The sequence below is a fragment of the Heptranchias perlo genome, chromosome 6 (assembly GCF_035084215.1).
Source record: "Heptranchias perlo isolate sHepPer1 chromosome 6, sHepPer1.hap1, whole genome shotgun sequence".
In the NCBI taxonomy this organism is placed as follows: Eukaryota; Metazoa; Chordata; class Chondrichthyes; order Hexanchiformes; family Hexanchidae; genus Heptranchias; species Heptranchias perlo.
In genome coordinates, this window is record NC_090330.1 from 46,645,393 (window position 1) to 46,663,886 (window position 18,494).

The 18,494-nt window shown below is 43.1% G+C and overlaps 1 protein-coding gene across 1 annotated transcript in view; it reads left to right on the plus strand.

Moving 5' to 3' along the window:
• Positions 1 to 12,984: 12,984 nt before the first annotated feature.
• Positions 12,985 to 18,494, plus strand: part of aff3 (AF4/FMR2 family, member 3) — an 86,396-nt gene continuing 80,886 nt past the window's right edge. The window contains exon 1 of the mRNA XM_067986693.1: positions 12,985 to 13,055. Within this exon, the coding sequence (XP_067842794.1) occupies positions 12,985 to 13,055 (71 nt within the window). The remainder of the gene's footprint in view (positions 13,056 to 18,494) is intronic.

Consider the following 18,494-nt stretch of genomic DNA (forward strand, 5'->3'; position numbering starts at 1 on the left):
CCCTCTGATGCATCAGTTTCATTGGCAGCCTCACCCAAAGCAATGCATCCATCGGGTGACCATGTCACCTTCATTCACTCACATGTCTGTTCTTTCTCCCATGTAGGAGAAGAAAGCTCAAAATGCACTGGAGAGGAGTAAGACTGGAGGGGCCACCACAAATAGTGCCCCTGACAGATGCGGAGGAGGCGGCTTTGGATCTGAGCTGCACAGCTGAATGCCTGGCCGTCGGAGATGAAGAGACTTGCAACCCGCAAACGGCTGGTGCAGAACTGTAACATCCTTCACACATATCATGAATTGATGTTATCAATGATGGATCTGTTGCACACCTTAGTATGTTCATTGCAAACTAACTTCTGCAATGATTGTTAATATTGCTTTATGTTCTCTACCAGGGCCTTCAAGGATTGATGACGAGGCACACGTCATGGAAGAACGCAATTCCTTAGAGAAGCTCAATTGCTCCCAGGATGCACCGTCACATCACATCCAGCCATACACCAGCGCAGATACTCAAACTTCGGTGGGTCCTATTAGGCAGATAGTTGGGTTGTCACCTGGTGAGTCAACACTTACAATTGTGCTCAAGCAGACACTGGTGGCAGGGGCAGCTGTGGAGAGTCCGCGTCGGGGGGCGCACTCATCTTCAAGCTCTGCTCAGCTGGACCCAGATGGTGAATCCCGGGGGACATAGTTGAAAGTGGGAATGATCGCGGTACAGCTCCATCTTTGCGAGGTAACGGGAAAGATGTCATGCACACTCTCCACAATAGCAGATAGGATGGAGGAGTACAACTCCATCGCTAATGGATTGGTGGCGTAGGTATGTGCGGGAATGTCTTCAATGGAGAGAGTGGCTGCCTCTATTGAACTTCAAGCATGGCTCCCTAATGAGTCCAGGCAGGCCGTGTGGACTCTGGATGTCAACATGTCTGCCACCTTAAGCAAGCAGACAGAAACTTCATCTGTGGCCTTAGAAAGGGCCACATCTCCTCACCAGACTGCTGTCCAGCGGGGTGATAGGAGTGATGTGGTGCTGGCCTGGCAGACAGATGATGGTGAAAGGGGACATGGAAGTGGGGACTGCACTCAAAGCGCACCCATGTCTCACCCGTTGCCCTCCCCCATAACCATAACCAGCACCCGCAGTGCTGCCTCCTCTCCTGATATCCGAGTCTGCCCCTGCACAGGTGCAGGTGGAGCAGTCTTTGGAGGGGCCCTCATGGACTCCAAAACCCAGAGCTAAGAAGAGGAAGTCAAAGGTTTTGAAATCGCCAAGAGTATGCACAAGGGTGACTGATGGAATTTTTCATTTATATTTGTTTTTTGTTAAATGCACATTAAATCTTATGATTCTCACCATCACTGCCACTTGCCCATTCTTGAGTCCCTTTTGTGAAAGCGCCTTTTCATGTACTTCATTGTGGTTGAAGGACTGTTTTGTGCAAACGGATGGGGGCGGGAGGGAGTGGGGGCTGGTGTTGGTGGTGATGGTGGGTTTTTTTTTATTCGTTCACGGGATGTGGGCGTCGCTGGTGAGGCCAGCATTTATTACCCATCCCTAATTGCCCTTGAGAAGGTGGTGGTGAGCCGCCTTCTTGAACCGCTGCAGTCTGTGTGGTGAAGGTTGTTCCTGGGTAGTTCACTATCTTCACTTTGCAGATCTCAATATGAGAATCTATCAAATATGTGTGATTTCCTGGCATCATGAGCAGCCAGGTGCGCCAATGCTCTGTCAATGGGTTACCCATCTTCTTCTCCTTTCTCTCCTCCTCCTCCTCCTCCTACCCCTCTTCCTCCCGCCCCCCTCTCTCAATCCTGCATCGTCTTCCTCAATGTTGCTGGCAGATGAGGATGCTTCATAAGCGCATTCGAGCCCCTCCACTGTAATCCTCTCTGCTGAGTGATGTTTGTGCAGGACACAACACACCACTATTATTCTGCACACCCTCGCTGGTGGGTACTGAAGGATTCACCCAGATCGATCCAGGCATCTAAAGCGCATTTGAGCATTCCTATGGCTTGTTCAATGACAGACCTGGTGGTAATGCGACTGTCACTGTACTGCTGCTGTGCCTCATTGGTGGGGTTTCTCACAGATGTCATGAGCCACATCTGCAGGGGGTGTCCCTTGTCTCCAAGGAGCCAGCCCTTAAGTCTGTCTTACGCGTGGAAGAGGGCCGGGATGTTGGACTCGCGCAAAGTGAAGGAATCATGGCAGCTGCCAGGGAATTTGGCACACACCTACAGAAACCTCCTCCAGTGGTCGCAAACCAGCTGTGCATTGATGCAGTGATAGCCCTTTCAGTTGATGAGCTGTCCTGGCTCATGTGGAGGTCCTCGGTTTGCTACAAGTGTGCAACCAATTGTGCCCTGTACCCATGGGAAGCCATCTAGAGTGGAAACCCATTGCCCTCTCAGTCTGGTTGATTTCATCGCAGGGGAAGTTGACGTAGTCGGATGCCCTGGCAAACAAGCCAGCTGTGAACTGTCGTATACACTTATGTGCAGACGACTGAGACACCCTGGAGATGTCACCAGTGGCACCCTGGAAGGATCAGGAGATGAAGAAATTGAGGGTAGTGGTGACTTTAACTGCGACGGGCAATGTGTGGCCACCAGGCACAGCTGGGAGCAGCTCTGCGTGAAGGAGCGTGCAGATATCTGCAACCACCTGCCAACTCAATCTCAGCCTGCCTAGGCACAGCTCCTCAGAGAGGAGGAAGCTCAGACTCTGCCTGTACACCATCTCACTTTGGTAGTGCCTCCTGCGACCTCAGCTCCTCCGTTAGTCCTCTCTCTGTTCTTCTCCAGGTTCGTGAGGCGCACCTCTGTCTTGTGCACCTGCAACTCCCAAAACTGCCGCCTTGCCTGCAGCAGATGGTGATGTGCCTCTCCTCAGGTGTACTGCTGAATAAATCCATTGCACCCCTATCCTGATGGTTTGAGGGGGGGTCCAAAAATGTAGATAAATATGTCTGAACACAAGAATTCTCAGTGTGAACAAAGAAATCTCAGTCTAAACACAAAGAACTTCCAGCCAAAGGTTTGTCTGAGAGAACTGAGTGCCCTGCTGCAAAAACTCACCTTTTATTCATATGTGTCAATCACTGATTTAAAGGTCCAAATGAGGGTCAGCTGCAACTCGCCTCCGTTTATATGGCTTGTTTCAGAGGCCATAGGAGACACAATCTGGAGAAGTTAAAATGGTTAGTGTAACTCAATGCACAAAAGTTAATCCCCTTAACTGGTTTAAATGCCTAATTTGGCCCGTTAAAAATCAGCCGTCGGGACTTCTGGGTGTCAGAAGCACGTGTGCATCCAAACGCATCTGGGTCAAACCCCGAAATGGGCACGTTGGAGCAGGATGCGGTCCCGCTCTGAAAACTTAGTATTTTCACTGCCCACCCACCCCAACCCACCGATTCTTGGGGGTTAAAATTTACCCCCAGGAGTCAATGTAGTTAAACAAGAACAGGGGCGATGGGTGACTGCGACGTGGCATGGGATACAGGCAGTTTGGATGGGCTGAAGTTTACTCAGGATGGAGGATGGGAGACCAGGCAGGAGACCATTGGAATAGTTGAGTCTGGAGGTAACAGAGGCATGGATGAGAGTTTCAGCAGCAGTTGAGCTGAGGTAAGGGCAGAGGTGGACAGTGTTACAAAGGCAGAAGTTGATGGTCTTTGTGATGGAGAACGATACAAGGAAGTGGATAGAGATGGCGATGTCAGTGATTGAAACCACGGGAATTGAGAGGGCACAGAAGATAGCAAGGCCAAAAGGGCATCCCTGAATATGGGTAGGAGAGTTTATTTGGAGGAGAAATATAGAAAGGGCAGGAAGGCAGTAAATTCAGAGGAGAAAGGCCAAGGGGAGCTGAAATGCAAATTGAAAATACCAAGGATGGAGAGTCGCTCAGTGCAGTAGGTACCAGAGGAGTAGGGGGAAACCAAGGCGTGACTTGGGGATAAGGGCCACACTAGCGGTTTGGGTGGGGTAGGTGATAGAAAGTAAAGCCAATTGGGGAAGCGTCAGAAAGTGGCAAGGTGACTCCATACACAGTTATTTATTGTGCTGCTATACCGTTGAGTATGAACTATTTTCAATTAAATATCATAATTTGGAAACGGTGCAAAGAAACACAATTTATGAGCTACAAAGGTCATTCAACAATTAAATTGTTTTGGTCAAGGTAATACAATGATTATCCATGATAAAATTATCATTCTAAACAAAATAAGCAATTTTAAATCTATAATTATATAGAAAAGTATATTGGGTAGCAATGAATTACAGAAATAAATTATTAATGAGAACTGACCACATAACTCCTGAATGATGTAAGCGTGAATGAGTTATATTGACCACATTACGGTTTATCTGAACAGTTTATTTCCCACAATCTACCTGCCCTTCGAATATGGCTTTTGTTGGTAGTATACAAGGTGGTGCCTACATTTTTTTTAAAAAGCTGCTTTTTGTTGCCCTATTTTTGACTTTGTGATGTCTTGTGGTATGCCAAGGATAACAGTATGATGCCATTAGTGTTAAGGTTTGTTGGAGGTCATTGTTATTGAAAGTTTAGCCTGGGATTGCAGATTGCATTGAAAATCAGGGAGCTTTGGGAAAGAACAACCAGAACTGATATTGGGGAGGAAGGAGAGCTACGCAACATAAACAAACTGGTGAGAATGAGAGCACGACTGTTGGCCAGCCGGAAAGCAAAAGGTAGTTGGGGCATGCACAGCAACCCGTTTCGGTAGTAGCTTCCAACACCTGTAAACGACTACCGTGAGCACAGCATCTGCCATATAAACAGCTGTATATTACCTATGAAAAATGTAATTAATATTACACTTATTAAAGAAGTTAGAAAAGGAAAATAAAAAGTATTTCACCTTAAATATATGCTGCAGTAATTTGGTATTGGTAGATTCTAGTACAATAGGTCAATTTTGACACATAATAAAATTGAACTATGAAATTGGATGCTTAAGTGACGAAACTTACTGTAACTGCAAGATTTCAAAGTTAATATTTCTGTAATTTTGTATACACTTTCCTAACAAGTGTTAAAGAAAAAAAATTAAAGAAGTGATTGGATTCAGCTTTTGATCTATAAACTGGTAAAATTCACCATTCCATGAGTCATGTACTTACAGAGGAGAATCAGGTTCTAATCAGTCAGATTTAAGAATACATAAATGGTGTCATTTAAAATAGCTAAAGAAACAATTTATTGTAACAAATTGAATTGAAAGTTAGACTATTTATATAATGCAGACCTATTTTACTACAAAGTTCTTTTTATGACTCTTGAACCGTTGGCTGTTGATGTTTGGTGGATGTGAAAATTTATTACCTACAGAGTAAGTCTACATCCCAGACTGCCAACTCTTGACTAAATGGATCCATTGTGTTCATCTGTAATTTGTTCCTTTAGTTCAGCAGCTCACTGCACTTCCACATCCTATGGGATTTATAACTGTTGGCTCCTTAGTATGTGTGGCTGCATTCCTCTGATATTTTGTAATGTTTCAAAAGGGCAAATTTAAACAGCATTCTTTCACAAACTGAAGATGTAGGGTTTATTAAGACAACAGGTAGATAGTCTAGATTAATTGTGCGAATATAAAGCAGAGTTTTGTGTTATTTCCATCTACTTTGTAGTAGATTATAACAAGCAGTACTTGTGAAATAAGTGAGTAGCATACTTCTTGATGATGGGTTGTAAAAGATGAGAGGATGGAATGATTCCAAGCTTTTCCTCAGCTCAGAATTTAAATGCCATTTATGACATCTTAAAGGCTATACATGCTGTAATTTTGCAGGACTGAAGCTGTTTGTTTGAACAATGTGTTTTTTCATGGGGTTTTTCAAAGTGCATGTGATACATATATCGCAAAGATTCCACTGTTAACAGTTTACTGTGTGTCGATATACATTTCGCAAGATGATGGGTTTATTTTAGTCAAGGACTTACACTGCCAGCTGCCTGCTTGATGTTATCGCAAACTTTCTCACATTACCTGTATACCTATATGATTTTTTTTAACTCCTTGAAATAGCCACTAAGATGGCACCATTTCTGAGCCATACAGACCAGTAAGGTCCTAGATTCAATCCCTGATTTGTGCTGAGTTAGCTGATCTCAACTGAGGTGCTACAAATGGCCACAGCACCCCTGGATTAGTGAAGGGAAAATCAGCCTTCTGATCGCTATCCAGAAACCTCTGCTGGGAATGTGTATATGGATGTTGGGTGAGCACAGGATAAAGCTTGCATGTGATGTCCTCCACAGTCAGATAGTTATTAGCACTCACTATCGAGGCTTACACATCAATTCTGGTTACATGATAAAGGTACCTGAGAGTGGCCTTCACCCTTAAAACTATACCCAAGAGAGGAATGGAGAGGGAAAAATTGGAGGAAAAAAAAGTTACTCAGCCCATTTGATGGTTGCTGCCTCATTACATTAATGAGTTAAGCACTTAAGAGTTTCCTCCTTGGATTGACACATAATTTACATTAAAAGATTATTTGAGCTCTTTTAATAGGTTAATGGACCATCGTACAGCCTGGTGTGGTGCTGAGTCATACAGGTCAGGCAAGTCTTAGGTTACAGCCCTCTTTTGCACAGAGTTAACTGACCTCAGCTGGGGTGAAAATTGAGACACTACAGTTAACCTCAGTGTCCCTGAACTAGCAAGGAATAAAATCAGACAGTGTTCCTGCTTTAGATCACCATGTATTGACTTCTGCTGGAAACTCAACAAGGTAGTAACTGTGTATGTGATGGTGTTTTGTGTAAAAATTTGGCAAGAACCAGATCAGGCTCAACTTTGATACCATCCATGGTCAAATGGCCTACTGATGTTCAGGCTTTTCAAAAATCTGTGGGCCTTCCAATGCGCTCCTAGCGTAGTTCCCCTGGGAGCGCAAAGGAAAGCCTGCAAATTAGACTGGAACCCGGAAATGTCAGATCCCAGCCTTTGTTGTAAGTTTCCTAGTGGAGGGTCTGGTTGGGGCGAAACCTTTGTCCACTCCGAACAAGATCCCCTTTGTCATAGGGGCTGTGGCTGGGAGTTTCCTTAGCCCTGGCGTGGGCTCCAAGTGCTCTTAAGTGCTTAACTCATTAATGTAATGAGACAGCAACCATCAAATGAGCTGAGTAACTTTTTTTTCCTCTCCCTTCCTCTCTTGGGGTGTAGTTTTACGGGTGAAGGCCACTGGATCTTGGCCTGGGCCCCCAAAGACTTCTGCCTGCTGTCAGGTCCAGTCAGCCCCCATTATAAGGGGGTCGATTGGCCTTCCAAAAATGGTGTTACAGGTTGGGACTGGCACAGATTCCATGAGCACTTGGCCACCACTGCTTCTTTAACCCGACTGCTCTTACATGTGCTCGAGATGCATCCATAGCAGCACGGTCACCCACAAATGCTTTGTAAATCAGGGAACGAGGTCAACGGCAGAGGTTCCCATTGGGCCAATTCTGGCACTTACACATGGATCAAAGACCCACCGATTTTTGAGAGCTTACTGTCACAAATTCAGGTCTGCCATAGATACCTTATTGGGTTCAGTGGGGTTAGTTGTTCCCGTAAGCGTCTAAGTACCTTACTTTCATGGGACTTCACTCACACTGCCCTTTATCTACTTGCACAATAGCATAACCCAGGTGTGTAACAATTGAACCCCCCCCCCCGCCATTGTGACCTGAACCAGATATCCGTGTCTTTTGCACGTGCATTTCTTCAACCTCTGCAATGGTGGACTGAGTTTGCACTAGATGAGACAACACTTAGTTCAAATCATTAAGCTGTTCTAGTCCATAATAAGGCTAGTGTACAGAGCAATAATTATAATTAATGTTACTTAGTTCAATCAATACAATTTATCTCTGCAAACTAACAAAAATAATGAACATGCAATGCTACCTCTCTTAAGTGGGTGGTCTTGCTTGACTGAACCAGACTAACTTCTTTTCACTTTGCATTTTTACTTTTTGAACCTGCCTTTCCTGGGCCCTCTCTGCCTCAGCAGCTTCTCTGCTGGAAAAGCTAAACTACCATTTTGGTGTTGGTGTCTCTCTTTTTTCATCCCCTGCTTCATAAACAGACAGATCAAAGGCTTTTATAGCACAATAGGTAAGAGATGTTTTTGCAATTACCCAGACAAGTTAAAAACTTGTTAATTGTTTAGCCTCTGGGAAAAACAACTTCTGTTTAGCATATTAACCACCCTTTGACTGGGTGCACTTTTTAAAAAAAACTTATGCGAATATACATTGGGGCAGAAATCGCTCCCGAAATAACTGAGAGCTCAACAACGCTCTCCGTTATTAGTGGCGAAATGGAGGAGCAAGTTCCGGTGTTCACACATGCGCAGTGAAACACGGAAATCCGGAACATGCTCCTAGCGGTTCGGAGGCGATATGACAGTTTCGAATTAAAGGGACATCGCACGCTACAATCAGAGAAATCATTGAAGAAGTGCAAACTTGCTTATCTGTCCAGCTGGAAAGTAACTAATTACGCCACCAAACAGGTATGCTTACAAATACAGGTCTAAACTAAGTTTTAATAGCGTGGTAAGTCTTAATGATTGCCGAACAACTAAAAATTAACTTTTAAAAATGTGGAGTCTCGTTACTCCTTATTTTAATAGTTTTTGGCCACTTTTCCCTTCTCTCTCTTATTTAATTCAATTATTTCTTACTCTTTTTTTTGCTGTCTTTAACTGTTTTTACAATGTTGTACCTTTCACTTCCTGCTTTTCACGTTCCAAGCCGACAGAGACAGTGAACGCAGCTGTCAAAAATGCTGCGATCTGATTGGTCGAGGGCTCCTCTTGCTTCTCCCAGAGTCCTAGCTTCGCCTGAACTGATGCTGGGCTCTTCTCCGCTTCCTATTAGAGGAAGTGGCCGACGAAAAGACCGTGTTAAGTTAGTGGGTTAGTATAAATCTGTGGAGCAGCGAATGGTGTTGGTTCCAGCAATTTCTGCCCCAATGCTTTCAAACACTTAGCATTAAAAGTAACTCTATTTCCAAATCCTTTCTGTGGAATAATGGTCAAAAAATCCTGAAACATAACACCTACACATGAAGAATGGCTACTTGGGAGAGATATCAGAGCGCTGTTAGTGCCCAAACAACTGTATCCCAGCATGAGTCATCACCTTCAGGAGAGGAAATGAGAGCATTGATGGGGGAAAATATACAGAAATTTATTGAGTATAGATATTTGTGGCAAAAGTCTAAACATCATTACTTGTGGTTAAAATTCTTGAAATAGCACATTCAGAATTTTGTCAAAAATTTACAACCAGATGCATCAAATTACTTTTGTCTCAAATTTTTGGCTGAGAATGTAACAATAATTCACTGAATTGTGAAATATGCTGGGCCTGATGCCCTAAATATTTCTGGGGCTCAATTTGCTGGGACCAAGAAGCATGAGCATTCCCTGCAGAAGATCCCATTCACCTGAACTCTGTTCTCTTAGAAATGCCCTGTGAGCATACAAGGCTCTGGATTGCTGCCAAGGGTCATACTCAGGGGGGCTTAAGATTCTAGTCCTTTAATATTATTAAATATGTTGCGTATCTAAAGCTAAATCCCACGTATTATCCAGTTACAATAAATGTAGCACAATACTAAAATTAAAGAAAGTAAGTTAGCAATAGAAATGGTAAAAATAAACTATGTTTTTCAGGAAAGGAACTTCAGTTGTGTAGTGGCTAGTTTCTGATTTAATTTTTGTTTTTCCATGACCAGGAAGCCTCACGGGATAGAGTTTGTGTTGTATTTTCAGACTCACTGGTGGTAATAGAAATGACATAAATTAATCAGCTGCAAACATGCACACCTTCAAAAACCCGCATTTGGATGCCAACAGTACCATTTTTAGAAAAACATAAAAGGAAGACACAGAGTAAGCACAGTTGCACTTGTGAAATGGCAATCTTAAAAAATAGGGCTATTATCTCTTGCTTTTGCCTCAAAAAAACACATGACATGGTATTAAAGCACTGAAAGATGTATGGCATAGACTAATTTGGACCTTTCATTTAGCACATTGAAACCTGAAAGCCTGCTGATTGTGTTGCTAAGTAATTTTGCTGAAATAGGGACAGCATAGTAAATGCAATCTCCTGGGAATGGGAAGTTGACAAATGATTGCAGTTGGCAGGCAATAGAACTTGTTTCATCTAATAGACTGGGGGTAGAGCTGGAATCTTTCATGAATGATAAATGAACTGTACGCAGATCAATGAACTGGCAATATATGTGTCCATAACCCATTTCAGCAGAGACAAGCCGGGTGCCTTTTGTTGTGTGACTCAGGAGGTAGTGAAATTGAACAATTTAAATGATTTACTGTGTGTAGTTTCTCAGGTATCAATGTATGAGGCAATGAAAATGCTTTGCCTTTGTGATTTATTATTGTTTATCAGAAGAGGAGGGTGTCCAGGGGTACAGATCTTAGTTTAACTGCTTCATTATTATTTTAATGTATCTGGACTGCTGTTTACAGGCTCAATAACATGGGTACACTTGTCCTTAAAGCATAATCTATAGAGATGACATTAAATTAAGAAACTTTAAACCAGTAAAGTTTTTTCAATAGATAATCTAGGTTAATGCTTTCAGAAATTGTGGAAACCCATAAGTACTACTTAGCTTTTGTATTTCCCAACATGTTTATTTTCAAATTAAGTTTGTACATTGTTTATTTTGAAGTTAACATTTGCACGATGCAAGGCTAAAAATAGATAGGAAATGATACACCAGTACTATTGGCATGCACTGTAATGCTAGAGGAAGTCTTACCATCAGTCTTTTCTTGCTAATGATTTTTGGTATTCTTCAACTAACCAAATGCATTGTTCTCAAATTCAGATTACTGTTCAACTTAATATGTTGTTCAATATATTTCTGCTACAAAAATAACTTTTTTTCCCCCCTTTCAGCAGGTATCACAGAAGTCTGTTCTTAGGACTATTCCTGAGAGGTATTTGTTTTTGGATTTTTTCACCTAATACTGATAGCACTAATATGTTAACCAAATGTAACCCTTTGAAGATCGCAGAAATACTAATCCACAAAGAAAAAAAACTAAGGTTACACTTTTTTATTCAGAGAATGCTGCCATCTGAGTTTTTTTTAATTAAATATTCAGTATGGCCCTTGTGTTGCAGAACCACTGCAATACAGAACAGAAGGACATAGGTTCTAACAATTATTCTCCATGATCTCAAACAGAGCCCTAAGGGTAGGGACGAAGCATTCAAAGAAACTGAAAAAGGAAAATCAGAGATAACAGGGCCAATTTTACAAAATCATTGTCCTGGTAGGGGTCTACCAGTAGCGCACATCAAGAAGCCTCCCACAATTTCCAATCCATTAAAACTTACCTGTGTTTGCACATCTGGTGCCAAGCTAAAGAAAATGGATTTAATGGCATACATGCCTGGAGCCAGCTCACAGATGCCAGTTTACAGAACCTAAATTAAAAGCTGAACAGTATAAAAGCAGCTTTAATCAATTTTTCCACGTAGCCGACTGATCTGTTGCAGAACATTGGTAGAGTGTGGGAGCAAGCTGGTGCTTGTCTTCGTAGTTGGAAATGGTGCAGCTAGATTCTCAGATGGATAAGAAGTAAATTTTAAAAAGATTCTGTCAGTATATTTTTTTTCGAATTCTACTTTGCAAAGAAGGGGAGACTTTCATCTGCTGGAAGCCCATTTCTCGCCCGAATAATGAGCAACCAACAGTTGAAAATCTGGTAGGGACCTTGTGCACCCATTTGCCCACCTGAATCAACTTTTAATGGATGCCCAGCATTCCCGCCCAAAACAGGTGGGAGATTGTTTAAATATTCAAATTGGGGTCCTAAGCTTGTTGTAGGACCCCGATTGAAGCTTTGAAGGAGAAATAGGTGAAGCATGTACTGCTCAGGCCAATCCCACTTTCTGCAGGTATTGAGAGGCCTGCCTGGTGGTCCTTAAACAGATCGCTGGAAGTCTCTCCCAAAGGTAAGTTTTTTGAAAAAAAGAATTTTGTGGGGCCAGGAGAGAAGTACCTCTTCAGACTCCACAAAAATCTTCCAGCCTACTGACGGCCCATCCTCACCCCACCCCGGCATCCAGTTCCCCCCCAACACACAGCCTGCCAGCCTGCTACGTACAATAATAGCCAGCCAGTTTTCCTCCTCACTGAGCTGCACCTGAAGCTTGCTGAGAAAATGTTGATGAGGCCTGAATTTGAAAGTGGTTGGGCCTCCCCACTACTGTGTTGGGCAGGTGCCGCAGACGCACAGCCGATATCACACCCATTCAGCATCCAAGCGGAAAGTCTCTGTCGATTTTTGCCAGTGTATTATGAATGTTCAAAAATGAAAGTTATATCATTTAAATCCTTTATTATATGTGTGACAGTCATATTTAAACATAGGTCAGATATCTTCACATTAAAATGTTGAGACTTCATACCTGTTAAGTTTCTATCTAGAATGAAAATTACTTCGCAAGTTGAAATATTTAATCTTCTGCAAAAATAGGCAGTATGCTTTTTAATTTATGCATATCCTCTTCCTCAGGTATAAGTTAAAATTTATATTATATTTCTCTTCAAGGTAATATTTCTTGTTCAGTTATAGAAACCTTAGCAAAGATGTTCCGCTCCCAATGGGCTGTACACCCACTGCTTTGTCTGAATGCCGACTACAGTAGAATTTCTGTGGTTGGCACATTTAAAATATTTAAATGATACAAATGAGCGCCCAACCCATCTTGATCCCGGTGCTGAAAACCCACTAGAGAAGGCGTGGAAAATCAGTGACAAGGGATTCTGGGAGCATTTAAAAGGGTGTACTCACTTAAAGATAAGTAGCTGCATATGAAGACTAACATTTTGTTAGCCATTAAAAAGCTGAAAATACTTTAAGTGCATATTTCAACCAGCGCAACTGGTGCACATGTCAGAGAATGCAGTTAGTGAACTTGAGGAGGTAACACTGGATAAGTCACAGGGCACAGATGAGTACAAGTGAGTGGTGTCAGAGGAGTGGGAACCTGCTGCTTGCCATCAAAGGTCCACTGGGGGTGAAATTCGTCTTGGGTGGCAGGGCAAAGCCAATGATAGCAAATTAGCAACCCGATTTACACCCCACCCAATTTACGCCCCACCTGTTTTACACCCCACCCGTTTTACACCCCGCCCGATTCACACCCCACCCGATTTACACCCAGCCCAATTTACACCAAGCCCAATTTACACCCAGCCCAATTTACACCAAGCCCAATTTACACCCAGCCCAATTTACACGCGCCCGATTTACGCCCCACCCGATTCACGCCACACCCGATTCACACCCCGCTCGATTTACGCCCTGCCCAATTCACACCCCGCCTAATTCACGCCTACCTGTTTTACCCGCCCATTTTACGCCCCGCCCGATTGATGCCCCGCCTGATTTACAGCCCACCTGATTTATACCCCACCTGATTTACACCCCACACGTTTTACACCTCGCCCGTTTTACACCCCGCCCATTTTACATTCTGCCTGATTTTCTCTTCCATTGAAATCAGCTGGTCACCTGAAAGGGGAAAAGCTACCCCTTAAAGAAATGAACCAATAAGAGTGACTTGTTTTTCAGTACAATGAACAGTGGCAAATTCAAAGATGCGCTCAATTGTTTTTTTATTTTTTTGATTTAAATAAACATACTGGATTCCTGACTCACTGGGGGTAATTTTAACTTTTTGCGATAGTTTAAAACGGGCGATAACAGATTGACTGCCTGTAATCAACATCTCCCACTGGTAAGCAGAGACAGATGAGTGGCTTCTGAAAGCAGCAGCAATTTGTCGTGCAAATGTATACGGGTGAAATTTAAGTGAGAAGGAAACAAATGGATGTCCTCCAGCCAGACGCCACGTCCCTGACACACTCTCTCCCCACGATGTCCATAACCTGTTCTTCAAGTGGGGATAGCGGATGGATGAAGAGAGGCACCTGCTCCCTGTTATTATGTGAGTTTCCCCTGTAAGAAAGAAGAACTTTGACAGTGTTAGAGTAGTGAGAAGTTTTGAGGATGTGCATGTCAGGGTAGAATATTGTTTCTGGTGTATGAAAGATGGCAGAGGTGTGAGGAGGTGAAGGAGGTAATAGTGAGGAGACTAGCAAGTGCAGAATGCTACATTAGGAGCGGAAGGAGTTGGAGTGAAGTGTCCTGCAGTGATTGGAGGAAAGTACATGTAACTCAGGGAGAGAAGGGTAGTAAGTGCTGGGGCAACAGGTAGTGCAAGGCTAAGTAGAGAGTAATGAGAGATATGAGTTAGGAGACTTACTGCAGCAATCCATGTTAGGTCATTGAACTAACATGGCGGCGATACTTCTGGCACTGACCCACTCTGCTACCTCTGCCCACTTGTGCCGGGCAGCTTACCTTCATATCTTCCTGCCGCCTTGTGGATAGAAGACGTCCCTCCTTCTGCCGACCTTCTCCACCAATACCTTCATCACAACATCAGATAAATTGAGGCAGCTTCTGCAGCTTCTCTTGTACCTGCCATTGCCCACAATACTTAATTATAGTTGCCTGCAGTGTATCCCTCCCCTTTATGAGGTACAGGCTGCCATCAAATGGCGTCAGCAATGCGTGATTCTGACACCCTCCATTAGGTGAGTTGCCAATGAAGAACGCGACTAGTGCTGGCTGCCTGCCTATTTTACTTTAATTAATCAGGGGGACCAATTTGGAACCTTAGTTGTGTCCATGTGATCCATTCGCAACCCCTCAAATAATGAAGCAGTCCGAGCCCGCATGCAGCAAGACCTGGACAACATCCAGGCTTGGGCTGATAAGTGGCAAGTAACATTCGCGCCAGACAAGTGCCAGGCAATGACCATCTCCAACAAGAGAAAGTCTAACCACCTCCCCTTGACATTCAACGGCATTACCATCGCCGAATCCCACACCATCAACATCCTGGGGGTCACCATTGACCAGAAACTGAACTGGACCAGCCATATAAATACTGTGGCTACAAGAGCAGGTCAGAGGCTGGGTATTCTGTGGCGAGTGACTCACCTCCTGACTCCCCAAAGCCTTTCCACCATCTACAAGGCACAAGTCAGGAGTGTGATGGAATACTCTCCACTTGCCTGGATGAGTGCAGCTCCAACAACACTCAAGAAGCTCGACACCATCCAGGACAAAGCAGTCCGCTTGATTGGCACCCCATCCACCACCCTAAACATTCACTCCCTTCACCACTGGCGCACAGTGGCTGCAGTGTGTACCATCCACAGGATGCACTGCAGCAACTCGCCAAGGCTTCTTCGGCAGCACCTCCCAAACCCGCGACCTCTACCACTTAGAAGGACAAGAGCAGCAGGCACATGGGAACAACACCACCTGCACGTTCCCCTCCAAGTCACACACCATCCTGACATGGAAATATATCGCCGTTCCTTCATCATCGCTGGGTCAAAATCCTGGAACTCCCTTCCTGACAGCACTGTGGGAGAACCTTCACCACACGGACTGCAGCGGTTCAAGAAGGCGGCTCACCACCACCTTCTCAAGGGCAATTAGGGATGGGCAATATATGCCGGCCTCGCCAGCAACGCCCACATCCCATGAACGAATAAAAAAAAAGTGCCCATTCTGTGCCCAAAAATGCGCTTAAACTAATTTCTACCCCATTAAATCTGTAAGGTGGCACATTAAATCTGTAACAAAAATAAATAAAGTGTCACACTTTTCTCAATGGCTCAAATAAGCAGCTTAAGATACTAAGGGGTAGATCTTAACTTTCACTGCCAGGTAGAAAACTGTTAGTGTCAGATCTGCCCGTTATACACCCCACCCGATTTTCCTTCCATTGACTTCAATTTTCTGCCCGGCAGTGAAAGTTAAAATCTACCCCAGAATCTCTAAAATATACCCCATAGTCCCAATTTAACAAGGATCTACCGGTGGCACAACTTGGGTGTAAAATATGTGCATTGGAAACATTGGGACCCGGCAGCACCTTGGACTGGAAATCTGACCACTACCTTCACCATTAACCTTTAGCACAATGAAACAGTGCATGCCAAAAGGCAGTGGGTATGTATAATGCTTTAACTGTTACCTCCTAGCGATGCATGGTTCTACTGCTTAGGTTAGATGGACTCCACAAGAATTATATGCAAAAATGGAAAACACACAATAATTGAAATAACTTGCCTTAATACAATTTTTTTAAATTTCCAAAATCGCACTGTGACCACATCTACAAGTCCTACCCTTTGCCCAGTTTTAAACGTGACTTCAAATGGCAGTCCTTTCTTTGTCTCATGGGCCCTGCTCTCTCTGGGTCTTAAAAATAGAACTTTTTACTGTTATAATTCTTTCATACCCACTTTCAACTTGTGGCACTGTAGCAAATTACAATGTATATAAATTCATAATTCACAAAAAGATGAAAATTATCATAACCCACTGCCCCCCAGTGCTTCTGTAGACCAAATATTCTGATAAAGAAAAGATCAGTGACCTTTAAGCATATCAGAAATAACTCCAAGCTAAATACAGTGTTTGTTTACATGTAGAATATTATTGAAATTGTCCCCATTAAAAACAAAAAAGATAAAAGGAAAAAAGGGCACAGTTGTCTTAAGGGTTTTTAAGTCTTCATGAGGAACGCATGGCATCTGATCAGCCCTGCTGACAAAACCAGAAGCAAAAATGGTATAATGGTTCCAAATTTTTAACATTTTTAGGATAGAATGCCATCTGATAGAAGCTTTTTATTGAGGGTTAATTTCTGGTATCAGTAGAGGAGCTAAAACACAACCATAGTGGGGATGAAGAAAGAAAGAAATAATTAATTAATTGCATTTATATATCGTCTTTCACAACATCAGGGTATCCCAAGCGCTTCATAGCTAATGAAATACTTTTGAAGGTCCCAGGGAATATGAAGCCTTGAGGGATAGTTTTCCAACTTACTCTATTCTCTGATCATGTCTGGAAATATGGGGGGAGAAATTCGCACTGATTTCTGGCACAAAGTGGGTGGCACGATATGAACGCATGCCCAAGGACATCGGCGAGAGGCCTGAGGCAAATTCAATAATGGGCCTCAATTGAAATAAAATGCCGAGCTGCTGTCAGCACACTTCCCGGGGAGATCGGGCATGGTAGATTGTGACCCAAAATACGTTGCCCAAAGTTGATTTTTCACCTAAAAAACAAGTGCAGTGATGTTCAATTTCTTCCCTGTGGATTTTTGATAAAATTGATGAGAGGAGCAAATATTGGAACACTGAAATATTGTTGATTTCATGGAAAGTTCATGGAATGTGCTTTTGTTGTTTCTTAACTCCATATTGAAGCTCTTAGCTTAAATCTTTCTGCTTAACTTAAGCCTTTCTGCTTCCTAAACCTCTTTTTTCATCAAAATCTGATGGAGAAACATTCGTCATAGTATTGCTACAAATACTTTGGACTTGTTAAATATTATAGGGTAGAATTCCCGCAAACCCATTCAGGGTGGTAGAAGTGTAGCAGGTCAGGACTTTGACACTTCACTATCTTTATCGCTTAGGGAAGAGAGAGCCCAACATTGTTAAGGTAATCAACATTACAGCCACTCCTCCTGAATTGCTCCAAGGCCCTGTTGGGCCAAAGGAAAAATTGCCATGAAAGTTTTCACTCCTAGTGGAGCTTTTGTCTAGTAAAGGGCTGGGGCCCTTCTAAAGGCCTCAAAGGGATATGTGGTAGCTCGTAACTGGCATGAGTTCCAATAAGGCCTAGAGGTATAATGGTAATAATTTTCTGGGATAGCCCAGGAACTGTTCCAGACATGCCCCCTTGACAGATCAACCTACGCCCCTCCCCATCAGAATTTAAAGGGTCACGACAAATGGGGTTGAATCTGAGCATAGAGACAGAGGATGTAGTAAAGGTTTTAGATTGGTTGTACAATTGGGCAGAGACATGCCAACAAAATTTACCACTAAGTAACATAAAGTATTATGCATTGGTTGAAAAATATGGGTAACTCCAGGACTTGAGGACATAATCAATGCTGACACTGCAGTGCAGTACTGAGGAAGTGCTGCATTATTGGAGGTGCCATCTTTCTGATGAGACATTAAACCAAGACCATGTCTGGTAGATGTAAAAGATCCCATGGCACTATTTGAAGAAGAACAGGAGAGTTCTTTATTAAATTGAAAAAACATACAGCAATTTGGGAAAGAGAGAAGTAGAGTTTGTTAGAGCATTGGACTTTCTCTACAATACAGGCTGATTAACTGGGAAATGCAAAACTGAGGCACCAATGAGAGGGTGTAATTATATTTGTGGTTATCAGAATTGATAATGATAAAAGTTAACAGGAAGTTGATTCAGACGTAAGGGAGTAGAATATTTCGTTTTGAAAGTAGCAAATAAGGCATTAGCAACACTAGTATGTTAAGTAAATT